Genomic DNA, 17887 nt, shown 5'->3' with positions numbered 1-17887 from the left:
CCCCTTTCTTTATATATATATATATATATATATTTAACACCTAAAAACTAAAATCCATGCTCTTTTGCCTAATTTCCATCATATATGTTCTCATGCAATCAGTTAGATTACTCTTATTGCAAAAAATGCCCCACTATTGAAATCAGAATCAATTTTGCTTGAGGGATTATCTAAATTGCCAACCTGGATGTATTTAACTTCTAATATGCTTGATTAATAATGTTGTTTTCTATTTCTAAGAAAAAAATAAGCTTCTACCCATTTTATTAAAATTTATATAAGCTTAATTTAACTTGTTTAATTAAATAATTTTTTAAATTTAACATTGAAATGCAAGTAATGTCTAATTGAATATTACTTTTAGTAATAATATATTATTTTCTATAATTTTAAATATTAAAAAAATTATTTTAATTAAAATAAAATTAAAAAATTACTGAAAATAATGTTTTATTATTAAAAACATATTAGTAAGCTAAATTTTTTGGTTAACTTAAAATTAAAATTTAAAATTGAGGATAAATTACACTTTAGTACTAAAATTTTATCACAATAAATAGATAGGTCCTTATATTTTTAAAATCAAATATTTAAAATCCATCCGTAAATAGTCCATCCAAATTAGAGTTTCTTTCATTTATTTTTTTGCCATTAAAGTGTAGAAATATTTTTATTACCATTTTAAATGAGTAAATTATACTTTAGTCCTCGAGTCTTAGTATAATTAATAAATTGATATCTGTATTTTTAAAATCAAACACTTAAATCTTTTTATAATCAGTTTATCTAAACTTCGATCCTCTCATTTATTTCTTATTATTAAAAGCGTGAAAATATCATTATTATGACTTTTGAAATTAAAAATATTAAGCAGTTAAGGTTCCATATTAATCACTTCGGTTCTTCATTTTTCATTTGAAAGAACACTCGAGTTCCATTAGCTTTTATTCAAATTATCACATTCGGCTAATATTTAATGTTTTTTATCTTTTAATTTTCATTCATTAAAATATTTTAGTATTTAGTAACTTCAAAACTTAGGAAAAAAAAACTTAGAAAAAAAACTTACAACTTTAACTATTTTTAAGTGGCTGTCACCTAGCCTTTTAAGTAAGTTCTAGACTTTTATAAAAAGTATTTTAGAAAGAAAATTATACTTTCAGAATTTTAACCATTCAAAACTAGTATCTAAAATATATGAACTGATTATGGTTTTGAATAGACTAAATATAAAAGATTTTAAGAATTTGATTTTAAAAATATAAAAATTAATCCGTTCGTTATGTTAAAACTCAGAGACTAAAATATAATTTATACAATATAAAATATTTCACTCATTAATAAGGATTTAAGTATTTATAAGAGTATTTTAGATATTTAAAATATTTATGATCTCTTTTACATGTTGACTAGTAAAGTTATGGATGAAAAGACATTCAATTTGAACGTATTGATTATAAAGGGATTTAAGTATTTAATTTTAAAAATAAAGAGATCGATTCGTTAATCATATAAAAATTTAAAAATTAAAGTGTAATTTATTCTAAAATTTATGTGATAAAATAAGTGAGCTTATTAAAAATGAGTAAATTATATTTTAATTCTTAAATTTTAATGTAATTAATGGATCGATTTTTTCAAATTGATGGAAGATATCTTTCGTCTATAATTCTGTCAACCAATCAAAGATAAAATAAATATTTTAAATATCTAAAATACTGTCGTGATCCCTTAAATCCTTTTAAATATAAAGGGAGAATTTTATATTATATTAATTACACATTATCCCTAAGCATAATTGACGGATCAATCTTTATATTTTTAAAATTGAATTCTTAAATTTCCTTATTTTAATCCGCTTAAAATTATAATTTTTTCATCTATTACAGACATTAGCTCAAAACTAGTGGATAATTAAATTTCTGAAAGTACAATTCTCTCTAAAATACTCTTTATAAAATTTTATAATATACTTAAATATTAATCAATACCACTTAAAAATAGCTGAAATTATAAATATTTTTTAAAAATTTTAAAGTTATAAGTATTGAAATATTTTAATGAATGAAAATTGAAGAATAAAAAATATTAAAAACTAGTTAAATGAAGTATTATAGATAAAGTTAATGGAAAGTTAAATTTATTTTTTTAAATAAAAAATAAAAGATCGAAATGTTTCGATTGTAATAAATGAGAACATAAGTATAGAGAAATTTAAGTATATGATTTTAAAAATATAGAAATTGATTTATTAATTATGTAAAATTTTAATATGTTGAAATGTAGTTTATCTATTTAAAATAGATAATAAATAGATTTTTATACTTTTAGTTAGATATCTAATTTGTATGAAAAATTATAAAAAATTATAAATATTTAATTTTAAAAATATAAAAATAAATCTTTACCTGTATATTTAGAGATTCAAGTATAATTTAATTTATTAAAAAATATAAATAGCCTTTTTTAGATTTTTTTATAAGCAAAATGAGAAAGAGCACACTGACGCACAAACAAGCGTCACTTGCCCTTACAACTGCTAGAAGCTCTGGCGGCTAACTTTCCTCCTACGAAACACAGATCACTGCCCTTTGTTTTTGAATTCAAGACAGAGAAAAATTATATCAATAACTGCCCGTACCCAGAGAGGAAGAAGAAGAAGAGACGAGAGAAATGGTGCTATGGGAGATCACATTGGCAACTGCATACTTTTTGGGTCTCAAACGGACTTATAGACTCGCTTTGAGGATTCAACGTAGGCTTGTATCTCCTAGACGTCCTAAGATCCGCCAATTTCTTCACAGGTATTTTCTTGTTTTGCGGCTGATTTGTTTTTAGGCAGCACCAGCAAGATTTTTAATCGTTGATTTTTTTTTTCAATTTGGGTATTTGTTCTTTGTGCTTCTCTTCTTATTGATTTTCTTGTGTTAAATTTCACAACCATATGTAGTGGACCATATTCGTTGTGATTAGGATTGAAGAGGTATTATATATTGGGTTCGGACTCAGTTGGAAATTTTGAAGCTTTGCAATGTAGATGATTCCTGTATCAATTAGCCAAAAGCTCTTTGGGTAATGGAAATTTTCTTTTGGGGGGCAATTTAAAGTGTGATAGAATATACATTTCAACATGTGAAATCATTTCATCCCATAATGCATTGGAGGCTCTTACAATCTTATTTCTGTTAAGCTCACTTCCCATTTTCTGCTACTATTTACAAGCACAACCCAATTTATTGCTTATGTCTTATGAAAGAACAATAGTTTTCCTGAAAGTTTGTGTATTCTCAAAATTATGATTCTTTAATTTTTACAGAATTGCATGTTTCATAGCATAAACTGATATAGTTAGCTTTACCACTCCTTAGGAAATGTTGTCTTCAGTTTTGGCACTTTGGTTTCTAATTCTTGAAGTGATTTTATTTAGATTTCCTTTTTAATTTTTATTTTAAAGTTGTATTTTTGGTCCTCTAGTGAAGCAATGAACCATGACAGTGATGCAATTGCAATAGCTGCCAATACATGTCACTGTCTCCTATCTGTCTTTTCTATGTACTTGATAAATTGTGCCAGTTTTTTTTTGGCTCCTACATTTTCTTTTTTACTTTATACATTCTAGAATGCAGTTTTAAAAGCCTTTAATGCAGCTACATGGTCAGAATATGCAATGACTATTGGTATTATTGTTCCAGTCATATTTAGTTGCATACGATCTGTAGAGTAGGGATGATTTTTATATTAGACTATACCTACAATATAGCGACATAGTTAAACTATCCACAACAGTTTTGATTATCTTTTTATCGACAGAACAGTAATAAAATAGAGGCCTTGTTTCCCTGTTAACTAATAGAACTGCAGAAACCGGATGCGCATATCCTGTACCTAAGATTAACATGTTCATCTTCCTTCCCAATATCAAATTTGAGAAACAGGTGTTACCTATTTCTCCTTTTTAACCATTTAGGTTGCAATTGTTACTGCATCCTTTTCTTTTTCAATAAAGATGTTCTAAGTAATAGAAATGGGCATCATCAAGCACACTGTGATGCAAGAGCACCTTAAGTTTTGGATATTAGTTTTCTATTCAGTTCTGGATTTTTACTTAATTTTCATTTTAACTATAGCTTTTTATTTTTGTTTTACTTCTTTGTTTAGGATTATTATACATTAAAGTATTTGTTATTTGGATTAGTTTTCAGTCTTTATATAGGATTTATCTCCTACCTAGTATAAACAAGGTTGTAGGTAGATATATAAGCTAGTATGGGAAGATAAGGATCCTATACAATTTTGGCATTCTGTTTATTGTTAGACTTAGGAAATTTAGGCTTTAATTATTTAGGAAGTTTATAATTATTATTATTATTATTATTTCCTAGTGATACCTGCTGGATCTAGGAATCAACTAGATGCTGCCACGTGTACTAGACAGGTGATCTGACTTATTTACAGGACAGTCCAGGTTGAGGAGAGGGCAATTGGGGTAGTCTCCAAGATAAACCAAGGTAAGAAGGATAGCAGGGTGTACCCCTTGCTTTAGAAAACTGTAAGGAGAGTAAATGAGGCTTTAAGACACAATAAATGAAGAGAGAATGAAAGGGGATGTATAGTAAATATGAAAACTCTAAGCTAACTTATGTAGAGAGTGAATATATATATATATATATATATATGTATACACCCATGGTTCACATTTTGTCTAAGGATAGCAGAGTGTTCCAAGCGCATCAAACTCATTTACACGCTCCAGCAAATGTGAAGGAGAAAGAGCAAATGTGAAGGAGAAAGAGAAAGAAAAAAACGAAGAAGCAGAAGAAGAAAAATAACTTGCCTTGTCTTCTCCAGCTTCCTCCAGAAGATCTACAGGTAAGTTGTTATTCTTTTTCTTCTTCTTCTTCTTCTTCTTTTTCTCCTCCTCCTCCTTCACCAAACTCTTTCTTCTTCTTCGGTCTTGACTGTCATGCTGCCCCATTTTTCTTTGGGTTGGTACTTAGTTGCCGGCACAGCTGCATGTCCCTTTTTCATTCTTTCCTTTTAATATTAAAACTGAAAAATAATTTGTTTTTATTTAATGAGATTAGAACTTTTAAGTATTTTAATTTTTTTAATTAAAAATTTCTTATTATTATGATTATGAGGATAAATTAAATTTATATGATTAACATAGAATTAATTATCATATTGTTTAAAATTATTTAAAAAATCATGAAATAAATATAATTTATTATAAATTTTTATCATATCACCAGACTTATGTAATTATAAAAGTAGATAAATTTAAATAATCATCTAATATTATTTGAATTTTGATAAATTATTTATATTAATTTAATTTTTTTATTTTTGCGCCTTGCGTTGTTTAGGCACGCGCCTGCACCTTGTGCCTAGGCTCCAGGACTCCTTGGCACCTTGGTGCGCCTTGAGCCTTTAATTACCATGATTAAACATCATATAGAAAATTACTAGCCTTTAATTGCCATGATTAAACATCATATAGAAAATTACTATCTTACTATCACCAAAAAGAATGTCTTGCTGGTTCTTGATGATTTTGGTTTTGACTTTTTGAGCTTTGATGATGTTGTTGATACTTATAGTATTATTGTGGATCAAAGTTGAATAAGGAACCACCCACATTATTAAGATTACTATAAGTTGGTTGAGAGTACGATGATGCCGACTTTCCGCATCATATAAAAATGTAAGAGGATATTTGGTTGGACATGGCACACCTCCATAAAACCCATAATTTGATGAAAAAGTAGCTTCAGTCACCACCTACATAAAATATTTGGATCATACTTACTATAACCATATCCATAATTAGATGAATCAATTGAACTCTCTCCTTGCTCCTTGCTCCTTGCTCCTTGTTTGGGATGTGCAACTTCAATCTTATCATCCCATGTGTAATTTTATTCCCACAGAAATTACAAGTCATTTCTTTTTTTTTCTCGGTTGGTGTCACAAATTTTCACCTGAAATCATTACCTGGTTTCACCTCCTTTAGTAGAACAAGAATCTCTTCCACGAGACATTTTCAATGTTTATATTTAATAATTATTCACAAAATTACAAGACATTAAGTATCAAAATTTGGAAGTTGGAACTAAATTAGTTATGCATTCAGTTCTATTCTAACTTCTTAAGTCCTAAATAAGTAAATGATATAGTAAAACTTTTTATTTTAACAAAACAATTTTTTTTTTCAACTTTTAATTTTAACAAAATAGAATTTTTGTTTTCAACTTTTAATTTTAACAAAAACAATAATTTTTTTTTATAAAACTTTAATATTCAACTTTTTTAACTCAACTCTATACATTAATTTCTATTTAACACAAATAATACAAATATTAAATCTATAACTATCAAACTACAATTAGCACTAATAAATACCAAATAAAACTTAAGCATATAATTGTACTTAAGTTATCTTATAATTAATTTAATAGAAGTAATTTTTGTGAAATAATTTAAAATAAGAAAAGCCACACAATCTTTATAAATTGGGTAAATTAATAGCTCAAAATTTTAACACAAAACTAACACTTTAATCCACAAAAAAAAAAAAGGAAAAACAACAACTAAAAACTAAAAAAAAAAATTTAACTTGCATTTTAGAAGAAATAAGCTAGAAAATGTAATAGTTTATGGATCTAAGCTTGTATGAGAAATATATAGGAAAGGTTGAGATTTAAGAGAGAAAGGAAAGGGAAAACTTAAAAATATTGCTCTTGAAGCTACTGGAATGCGTGGAAGCTGATAAAAATGAGAAAAGGGGCAGTAAAGAAAGGATATAAAAGAATCAATTATTAGTAATGGTCGTCAATGTTACTTCACTATCGGTAACAACTGTTAGCGTTGTGTAATGGAGTAACAGTATGATCGTGTAAGGAATGGAAATGGAAAATTGCTATTGTTTACTGAGAGTTCAGTGTTAATAAGCAGGAATAGAGAATTCTTAAGAAAAATTCTCCCAACAGAAATACTCTGCCTAATTCATAAGAATAGAAAAATACAGTATGCCCTTGTCATATTACATATTCTTCTATATATACTGCTAGATACCCTCCCTCATGAAACATCACGCCTGTCCTTTACTCTGGCAAAACGGTTTTCCCCTGATTTCCTTAATCTTTTGGAATATACCCTCCATGCAAGTTTTGTCTTTCCATTATTCCCCTGCGTGGTTCCCTCAACCCCTTTGGCCTGATTTTGCTTATCATTACCACCATTTAATGAGTACTTGGGGTACCAAGATGCCGTTTTGGTCCATGGAACGACGGTTGAGAATAGTTTCATTCTCTATTGGAATAGGCTCATCAACAACTAATTCTGGAGGTAAGGATGTGACCACAGCATGATCACTAGTAACCCTCTTAAGTTGTGAGACATGAAAAATGGGATGAACCTTTGCCTCTGGTGGTAAAAGGAGCGTATAAGCGACTGCACCAATCTTAGCAGGGATAAGGAAAGATCCGTAAAACCTTGCTGCCAGCTTTGGATGGACTCAAGATTTAATTGATAACTGAAGGTAAGGGCAGAGTTTGAGGAAAACCTTATCACCTACGTCGAACTGAACATCTTGGCGTTTCTTGTTTGCTTGGTGGGTCATGGCAACCTACGCCTTATGCAGATTGTACTTCAGTTGCCTGATTATTTCATCCCTATCCAGCAGAGCATGAGACACTTCTTCCACCCTTGTTTCTCCTGGCAAGTGCTGTAAAATGGTGGGAGGTGGCTTCCCATACACAGCCTGGAAAGGAGTGAGTTTAATTGCTCCTTGAAAGGTCGTGTTATACCAAAATTCAGCCCAACGTAGCCAATGAACCCGCAACTTAAGTTGCTCTGAGGCAAAACAACGAAGATATTGCTTCAGATTTAGCACTTCTGTTTGACCATCCGTCTGTGGATGGTATGCCTAACTCATACTCAGCGTCGTCCCCATGATTCGAAACAGCTTTTGCCAGAAATTGCTGATAAAGATAGGATCCCGATCACTAACCATGGAATGAGGAATGTCATGAAGCCGCACAATTTCTTTGACAAATAGCTCAACAACTTATTTGGCAGTGAAAGGATGTCGCAGAGCAAGGAAATGCCCATATTTCGGAAGTCTATTAATCACTACCAAAATGCAGTCAACTTTGTGTGATTTGGGCAAGCCAGTGATAAAGTCTAAAGAGATATCCTCCCAGATTCTCTTAGGAATAGGCAGGGGTTGTAAAAGGCCTACTGGAGATAGAGCTTATTTATTTCGTTGACAAATTAAGCAAGAAGCCACAAAACTTTGTATCGACTTCATCGTACCGTGCCAATAAAGACTTGAAGCTAGCCTGCGATATGTTCTGTATGCCCCCGAGTCTCCCTCCATAGGAGTACAATGAAACCCTGCAATTAGTTTAGGTATCCATCAAGACTTTTCTGGAATAACCAACCTTCCTTATAGAATAAGTGAGTGTGGATCCTATTGGAGGGATGCAAGAATGGGTTGCAAATCCAGATCATTATGAACAACAGCATGTAATTCATCCAAATCAATCCAGCATGGGTGAGAGAGAGCATTCAATTCAATGTCACCTTGACGCGAAAGTGAATCAACAACCCTATTGGTGTGTCCAGCTTTATATTCAATCACAAATCTGTGGCCCAACAGTTTAGAAATCTAACATTGCTGAGCCAGAGTAACAATCTGTTGCTCAAGAAGATGGCGAAGGCTGCGTTGGTCGATTCGTACAACAAACTTCTAAGGTATGGTTGCCAATACTCAATGGCAAGAGCAAGCGCCATTAGTTCACGGTCATACGCTGAAGTAGACGTAGTTTTGGTAGAGAGAGCCTTACTAAAATAGGCTATTGGTTGTCCTTGTTGCATTAGCACTGCACCCACTCCATCCGGACGCATCACACTCGACTTCAAACCTCTTCGTAAAATCTGGCATAACTAAGACGGGTGCAGATATGATAGCTTGCTTTAGATGATCAAAAGCCATTTGGGCATATTGATTCCATTGAAACTGCAACTGAGATTCCTTGGTAGTAAGAGCGGTAAGCAGAGAGGCAATCTTACCATAATTTTGAATGAGTTGACGATAATAGCCTATCAATCCCAAGAATGATCTCACAGCTTTAACTGTCTTGGAGATAGGCCATTGGACCACCGCAGATATTTTCTAGGGTCCATGGCCACACCATTGTTGGAGATGATGTGTCCCAAATACTCCATAGAACACCTAGCAAATGAGCTTTTTTTTTTACATTAAATTGTTGTGATTGTAAGGTCTGCAAAATAATAGCTAAATGTTGGATGTGTTGATTCCAGTTATTGCTATACACTAAAATGTCGTCAAAGAAGACTAAGACGAAACACCATAGGAAAGGACAAAAAACCTCATTCATCATAGCTTGGAAGGCAGTCGAGGCATTGGTTAGTCGAAAAGGCATGACTAGAAACTCATAATGCCCAGAATGTGTTCTGAATGTTGTTTTTGGGATGTCCTCATGCCTGGATTTGAATTTGGTGGTAACTAGAATGAAGGTCCAATTTGGAAAAGAAAACAGCACCATGGAGCTCATCCAGTAACTCTTGAATTATAGAAATGGGATAACGATTGGGAACTGTAGCCTGATTAAGCCTCTGATAATCGATGCAGAAAGGTTAACTCCCATCCTTCTTGGGGACAAAAAGAATTGGGCTAGAAAAAGGACTAGAGTTGGGCTGTATAATCTCAGCAAACAGCATTTCTGAGACCAACCGCTCAATTTCATCTTTCTGGTGGTATCCATAACGGTAAGGCTTGACTGATATTGCAGTTGTACCTGACTGCAAGGGAATGGCATAGACATATGGCCTCACTGGTGGTAAGCCAACTTTGTTTGAGAACACAGTCGAATATTGGTCCATCAATCTGTCTAGTTGATGCTGTTGATCCAGAGGGAGACAAGTTGGAAGAATCAGGCAAAGTATCAACCGATGAACAATCCCATAATAAGAACCCCGATTCTATATCATCCATTTTTTGAATAGATTGGAAGGAAGCCAGAACGCAAACTAGGGCTAGCTGGCTAGAGAGAGTAATTTTGCTGCCCTTATGAGAGAAGTGCATTGTCTGATTTTCTCCAATTCATTCTGACACCACTCAAAGTTTCCGACTAAGAGATGCCCAGAATGATATTTCATCCCACCTAAAGGGAATACATAACAATCAGGAGAGATGTTGAGAGACTCCAAATTGATGGTGAGGCTAAGACATGCACCGGAGGACTATAAACATCAGCCATCACCTAGATAGACAGAGAAAGGTTGGGTGTGATGTACTGGTAGGGAAAGCTGGTGAACCAGCGACTCGGAGACAAAACAGTGGCTAGCACCACTATCAACCATTACAATCAACTCAGTATCAAGTACACGACCTAATAACTTCACGGTACGAGGGTGGGAAATGCCTCCCATCGAAATAAGCGACAGATCCAGATGAATGATCAGGAGAAAAAATTTCTCTTGGGTCTCAGCCATATCTCGAACCACATTGGGGGAATCTTCATCATCCTCGCCCCCAATAAACATTCAATGGGATTTGTTGGGGCATTGGTAAAGAGGAGAGTAGGGTTGTTTACAATAAAAACACAGCCCACGAGCTCGGAGATCTTGGTATTCTTGATTGGAAAGATGATGAACAGGGTGAGACTTAGAGGAAGCAGAAGGGGTGGAGCGCTTAGCTAAGGAAGAGATAGAGGATGAGAACGTTGTGGTGGGTAAGTGTGGAACTTTGTCAGAAGGTTTGGGAGGGTAAGCCAGAGGTCTGGTGAGAGAAGGGTAAGCGGAGCTGGATTGTTTAGCGCTTTTGGTCTGTGAGCCAAGCCCATGAGAAAGGTCTGGTTTATCAAAGGTAGAAGAAATACAGTATTTGTGTGGAAATGAAACAACTCTCGCTCAATTTCATGAGCCAAGATCATGGTGTGAGAGTTATCTGTAATTTCATGGCTAAGTAACCGAACTTGGATCTCCTTCAAGTCATTGAGAAAAAATCCCATAGAGTGAGGATTTGAAAAATTGGGGATTTATGCAACTCGGACAACAAAATCATCAATATAAGCATCAACAGAGTCAAGCTGTTTGAAAGCAGCCAAACATTCATAAGGGCTCATCATGAGATTTGAACCATAACTATTCAAGAGCTTGGTGGAGAACAATTCCCAAGAGAGATTAGGAGTCCGATGTCTAGCCATCGGAACCAATGCAGAGCACCATCCTTTGAATTTAGAGTTATGCCTTTTGGCTTGACCAATGCCCCTTCCACATTCCATGCTCTAATGAACCTTTTATTCCAGCCCTTCCTCAGGAATTTTGTGTTGGTCTTTTTTGATGATAACTTGGTCAATAGTAACAACATGGCAGAGCATATTCAGCATTTAGAAGCCATGTTTAAAGTGTTACTAGACAAGCAACCGTTTACCAAGTTATCTAAGTGTTTTTTTGGGCATAATCAGATTGAGTATTTGGGGCATATCATTTCTGAACAAGAGGTGAGTACAGCTCTTGTGAAAATTGAGGTTATGGTCCATTGGCCAGCACCACAGTCTCTTAAAAACCTCAGAAGCTTCTTGGGACTCACAGGGTACTACCGGAAGTTTAAAAATTATGGAATTATTGGCAGACCCTTAACCAACCTTCTGAAGAAAGATGCTTTTAAATGGTGTGAAGAAGCTCAATTAGCATTTGATTGGCTCAAGCAGAGAATGACTGATTATCCCTACCAGATTTTTCTATGCCATTCATTGTAGAAACTGATGCAAGCAATTAGGGAATGAGAGTTGTTTTGCAACAACAGGGACACCCCATAGCCTACATATCTAAAACTTTTGGTTCCTGGAATCAGGCTTTATCAGTTTATGAAAAGAAGTTGTTGACTATTACTTTTGCAGTGACTAAATGGAGGCACTATCTAAAGCAAGGACAGTTTTTTTATTAAAACAGACCATGAAAGCATTAAATACCTTCTTGAACAAAGATTGCATACTAACCTGCAACAAAGGGGCATTTCTAAACTACTGAGACTTGATTATAAGATATTATATCGAAAAGGGGTAGAAAATATTGTGGCTGATGCACTTTCCAGGAGATCTTCTTCCTTAGATAGCCATCAATTATACAACTTGCAGTCAATAATTATTCCCTCTTAGATGTAGCATTTGGAGAACAATGATGAAGCAGATACTAAGGCTACTGAATTAATTCAACAACTCTCAATTGCTTCTCCTACCACCACTCCTTATCAAGTGAAAAATGGAGTCCTATTTTATAAAAACAGAATGTATGTGGGCGCAACTACAATCCCAAACAGCAAGTACTGGATGCTTATCACAATTCAGCAGTGGGTGGACATTCTGGAGTGCAAGGCACTTATTTAAAGCTTAAACGGTACTTTTACTGGCCTGGAATGTTAAGGGACATTATGGAGTAGATTAAGTAGTGTGATACTTGTGCAAGATGCAAACATGAACACTGTTTATCTAGGATTGCTGCTGCCTTTGCCAATTCCTACTCAGGCTTCGCAAGAAATATCCAATTTCATGGAGGGCCTTCCTAAGTCAAAAGGGAAGGACACCATCTTAGTAGTGGTTTGAATATTAACAAAATTAGCCCATTTCTTGCCTCTTACTCACCCTTTCTCAGCCACCACAGTAGCTCACTTGTTCATGGATCATATCTACAAGTTCCATGGTCTTCCTAAAGTCATTGTTTCTAATCAAGACAAAATTTTTACTAGTTTGCTCTAGCAGGAATTGTTTAAGAGTTTAGGTGTTAAACTTTCCTTTAGTTCAACCTATTATCCTCAATCTGATGGGCAAACTGAAAGGGTCAATCAGTGCCTTGAAACTTACCTCCGATGTATGGTTTATTTGAAATCACAGGCTTGGATTCAATGGCTTCCTATGGCTGAATGGTGGTACAACTCTACTCTCCACAGTGCTCTTAAAATGTCCCTTTTCCAAACATTATATGGCTATCCTCCTTTCAGTTTTCCTATGGAACTACCTATTGATATTATTGTTGACAATGTAGATCAATTTCTCCATGATAGGCAGAAGCTTGGGCAACTCTTAAAGGAAAACTTAGAGTTAGCTTAACATAGAATGAAGCAACAGGTTGACTCCAAAAGGACTAAATGAGAATTTGTTGTGGGTGATTGGGTTTATTTAAAGCTTCAGCACTACAAACAGACTTCCTTAGCAGTCAAACATTGTGTGCTAAATATTATGGGCCCTATCAGATCCTAACTAAAGTGGAAAGGTGGCCTACAAACTGGAGGAACCCCCGGAATCTTCCATTCACCCTGTTTTTCATGTCTACTTGCTCACAAAGAAGGTGGGAGAGTCGCCGATTATCTCTACAGTACTGCCTAACCTTCGGGATGATACTTTCGTAGTGGCTTCGGAGAAGGTGTTACGGACTAGAACTGTTCTCAGAAGCACTGATTATGTGATCCAAGGATTAATTAAATGGGTCAATCTTTCTCTTGAAGATGCAACTCGGGAAGATAAGACTTTCATTGAGACTCAATTTCCTACTCATTGCCTTTCTTAGGGTCAAGAAAGTTCTCAACTAAGAGGTATTGTCACGTATTCTAGGAAAAAAATATAGAAATAAGAGGGATTTAAATGTATAGCAGAGAATATTATAGCTATTATAGGCTGTTATAGGTTGTTATAGCCAGTAGTGAGGTTGTTATAGCTATGAGTTTACAGCTGTCAAATTAGTTACTGAGAAATAATATATATCTCAGCACAGCACACATGTAAGGACATTCCATTTTATTCATCAATACACGTACAACTTACTTGCTACCCTCTAAAACCTTCTTCTCTATCCAAAAAGTCTCTTATTCTCTATTCTTCTCTCTCCTTCTTCTCTATTTCTCTCTATTCTGCCTTATTTCAACCTGGTAGAGCTATTGCCCTAACAGAACCTTAGCATCAAAAGCTTCAGTTTTCCGAATGAATTGTGCATATCCATAATTTTTAGTTACCCCCCCCCCCCCAAAAAAAAAAAATAATAATAAAAAATAATAATAATAATAATAATGTTTCCTAGATTCCAATATATTCAAACTTTCAAAGGCAAGAACCATACCATGGTTCCCATGATTTGAACGTTTCAATTTGCTGTTTGTATTTTTCATTTTTCCATTACTAACAAAGCACTCACACACTTCACTTTCTGTTCAAGATTGTGCCCATTTCTATTATCAAGTTTTTCAGTGTTACCATTTGGAATTGGTATTCTTTTTTAATCAAGAGGTTTTCTGGAAACTAATTATACATTCTTTGTTCTAACCAGAATCAATCCTATTGTATTCCCAATTGTTGAAATCCAATTGTCTTAAACCTTTTTGCTGCTTCAAGTGGTATCAAAGATAGAAACTCCAATCAAAGAGAGAATAAGATTGAAGGAAACTGGAAAAAGAGGTGGAATTTATTAATAAAATCTAGACTGACGGGAATCGAGTCTTCTACCTCAATATACTGCTATTTCTCAGTCATTTCGAAGTTACAACTGCCTTCCCTTTATATTAACTGCTCAGTTCATTAACTCACCATACAGTTATCACAGCCTTCCACCCACCCACCCCCCCCCATTTTTCCTAGTTGACTTTTCCCCTATATGTCTTTTTTTATTTAAAAGTCAAATTCTGTGTTATTTAATTGAATGATTGACTTTGACTTGATAAATTTTGACATAGGGATGCAACTGGGACATATTTAAGCTTTGTGATCCATTTCATAGTTCCTGAAATGAAATCATTAGACCCTTATTATGCCCTCATCCTATTAGGGTGCTTTAGCATTCATTTTCTGTTTATGTTCGTAACATTATGTCTCTAGCTACTCATGTATTCTTTTGCACCATTGTTGATTACTTTTGCTTTACAAGGAGAGTGATGGAGGTGGATCATAATTCAGATTTGGACAGAGTATGTTTATAATTTTAGTTCAGATTTGAACAAATTATGTTTATATAATGCCTGAAATGCTTGACAATATGAAAAACGGGATATTTGAGGGAGTAATTTCTGCGGATATGTTCCTTTCTGGGTTCCTTTACTGTAAAATCACAGGATGTGTTATTATTTGAGCTCTAAAAAACTATTTGGTCGTTCTAAATATATTTATATGGCCGAAGGTGAGGAGAGCTTTCAATGTTACCTGAGGCTTCTAAAGAAGCCCTGGAATATTTTCTAGTTCTTTTACATGTTTGGCACATTGGAATGTTAATGAAAGGTGTGGCAAATGAGGGTGAAGCAAGGAAAATAATCATGGATTATTTTACTTTTCAAACAGAAAAACAAGGATGTTATTGCTAGAATATAAATTTTTATTAGGAGAAAGCCCAATAAACCTTCTTAACCCACCATTCTAGTGGGTTAGGGTTTTAAAGGATGGGGCATACCTCCTCAAAAGCAAGGATGGAGGGTTACTGTACCCAAGCTTAGTAATCTTCTCCCAAACAAGAAGTTGATTGTCAAATATTCGGCTAGCAAATTGTAATATGAGCTTAATACTATATTTATAATGTAATAATTACAGAATGTAAATAATTACCATCAAACTCTAAAGGATGTTCTGGAAACTGTTTCAACAGTTTGGTGATCATCGAGATTTTGCTTGCTTGAATGCAACTGTTAAGACATTTTGGATGTGCAAGGTTTGTGAAATTTTCTACATGACCTAAAGCCAGGGGTATTACAACTTATTAACTATTGATCTTATACTATGGTACAGACTCTCTACGCCTTTATTTTTTCTTGTCTATCATGAGCATAACCATCCCTTCTAAGAGCGTGTTCAGGAGGCAGTATGCTATGTATCTTATTTCTTTATGCTAGCTAGTTTTGCTCTACTAGTGTTGCTGCAACTTCAGCTTAACTTTTTTCAAAAATCACAGACGAACTCGCACAGTTTTTGATGCTGCACTCAAGGTTCACCAGAATATACAAAAGAGAGACATAGAAGTAGGCCGGAATCTTGGTAACTGGATTCTACGATGGCTGGACCGGATGAAACCTTCTGCTCAGATCCGTTCTCCCTCACCAATGAAACCCTCAAATGGTGCTAACTCAAACGTGAACATGAAAAGGCAGGCGACAGGCCCTGGGAGCATTCAGGCATCCAGAAACCAGGATTCTAGCAGGCATCTGTTCACCGCGTCAAGAAATACATGGACTAAAACATTGCCTACAATTTCAATGATGATGCGACCACCAAGGCCCACTGGGACGGTTACCCAGTACAGACACTTGTGTATCAGGGGTCCTGAAATGGCAAGTGCAAACTACATTGGTGGAGTAAGGGGTTTTGAAGGAGTAGTTAGGATGGATATAATGCAGTACTTGCTGCAGAAGTGACACTGGAAGATAGGCTTTGGTTTCACGTAAACGCCTTATGGTTAAAAACGTGTCATTTGGTTGAAATCTTTTCTTTTTCTTCTCATTTTCAAATAATAATTTAGTTTTCTTACTTGGGTGATTTATGTATATTCTTTTTGCTTTAGTTCTTGAACCTTTTCTCATAGTGAATAAGAGATGTTTCTCCATAGGAAACCAATGTATGGAGTGTTTAAGTAATTATTTAACGGGTTAATCATGTTTGATGTAGAAATAATACTTTATTCAGCCAAATACAAAATATTAAAGTTGGGTCAATTAGATTTTAAAGTTGATGAGATGAGTTAATTTACTTAAGTACAAAGTAAACAATAAAGGTGACCTTAGAAAAATTTAGAGCATTTTTTATAGAAACAAACAAAAATATAAAGCAGTTCAGACGAAGAAAATCAAAAGAAGCAACAAAAAATACAGGTTAGACAACTCATGTTTTCATCTTATTCGTATGTAGTTCAGTCCTAAATGCACGTTCAGACCCGTAATTTTACAAGAAAACTTTATTTTTTTTTCAAGTTTATCCCTAAAACTATAGGATAGAAATTTAATAAAATATAAATACTATCATAAAATTAGATCTTTTATTCACTTTTTGAAAACTTTTAATCGCTGGAAAGTCAAAGAAGAAAATTTAGAGATGAATCTATACTGTCCAAAGTTTTTTTTTTATTATTATTATTATTTTATTCTTTTGATTTATTTTTTAAAATTATTTTAGGATGATATTTTTAAATAATTTTTCAATTTGCTCTTGAATTCTTGATATGAACGATTAAAATTCCTTTGTTATGAAATTTGATATAGTTTAGATTATGGATTTTTTTAAAAATTATTATTTAATTTTTGAGATTAATGTCTTTAAGTATTTTTTGAATATTTAAATTATTTTATCCTAAAAATAATAGTGAGAGGAGTGAACCTTTTAACTTGTAGACCCTCAACAAAATAATTAGAGTATTTGAAGAATTAATTAAAATATTATCATATTAAAAATAATGATAATTTTTAATTAATTTATTTGATACTAGAAAGAGAGTTAATTATTTTAGCAATATTTGCTTTAATTTTGATAATTAAAATTAAATTATTAATCAAAGCAAATTAATTAAATCATAAATTAAGATATCCTAAATTTTAATATTAATTATCTTTTTGAATTATATTTTATTAAGTTGTTTAATTTTATTATCTTATTTTATTTAAATTTTATAACTAGTTTTATAATTAATAATTAAATTTACATATATTTTAATATTTTAATTTGCAATTAAATTTTACTTTCACCCATTGTTGTATTTTTTGGGGGGAGGAAAAGCAATGGAATGGGTTTAAAATAATAATTAGCAAAGAAAGAAAATAATTTATAACTTTTTATAAAGAAGAATTTATTTATTATTCCCTCCCGTTATCATTAATAATTATTTAGGATATCTTAATTTA

At 33.1% G+C, this 17887-nt stretch overlaps 1 protein-coding gene across 1 annotated transcript; it reads left to right on the top strand.

Annotated features, from left to right (window-relative positions):
- Positions 1-2490: 2490 nt before the first annotated feature.
- On the top strand, positions 2491-16612 carry LOC110602311. Its single transcript, XM_021739798.2, has 2 exons — positions 2491-2804; positions 15952-16612. Exons 1-2 carry the CDS (start codon positions 2674-2676, stop codon positions 16409-16411), a joined length of 591 nt encoding a protein of 196 aa, XP_021595490.1. The 5' UTR covers positions 2491-2673; the 3' UTR covers positions 16412-16612.
- The last annotated feature ends 1275 nt before the right edge of the window (positions 16613-17887 follow it).

The sequence above is a fragment of the Manihot esculenta genome, chromosome 15, assembly GCF_001659605.2.
Source record: "Manihot esculenta cultivar AM560-2 chromosome 15, M.esculenta_v8, whole genome shotgun sequence".
NCBI classification, from domain to species: Eukaryota; Viridiplantae; Streptophyta; class Magnoliopsida; order Malpighiales; family Euphorbiaceae; genus Manihot; species Manihot esculenta.
The sequence above is the reverse complement of the archived record's forward strand: the minus strand, read 5'-3'. Positions and strand labels throughout refer to the sequence as shown.

Bases quoted from the DNA above. Each gene is read 5' to 3' on its own strand.
- LOC110602311 (XM_021739798.2), top strand. From the start codon at position 2,674: ATGGTGCTATGGGAGATCACATTGGCAACTGCATACTTTTTGGGTCTC. The intron at 2,805-15,951 runs GTATTTTCTTGT...CAAAAATCACAG, and splicing joins ATCCGCCAATTTCTTCACAG to ACGAACTCGCACAGTTTTTG.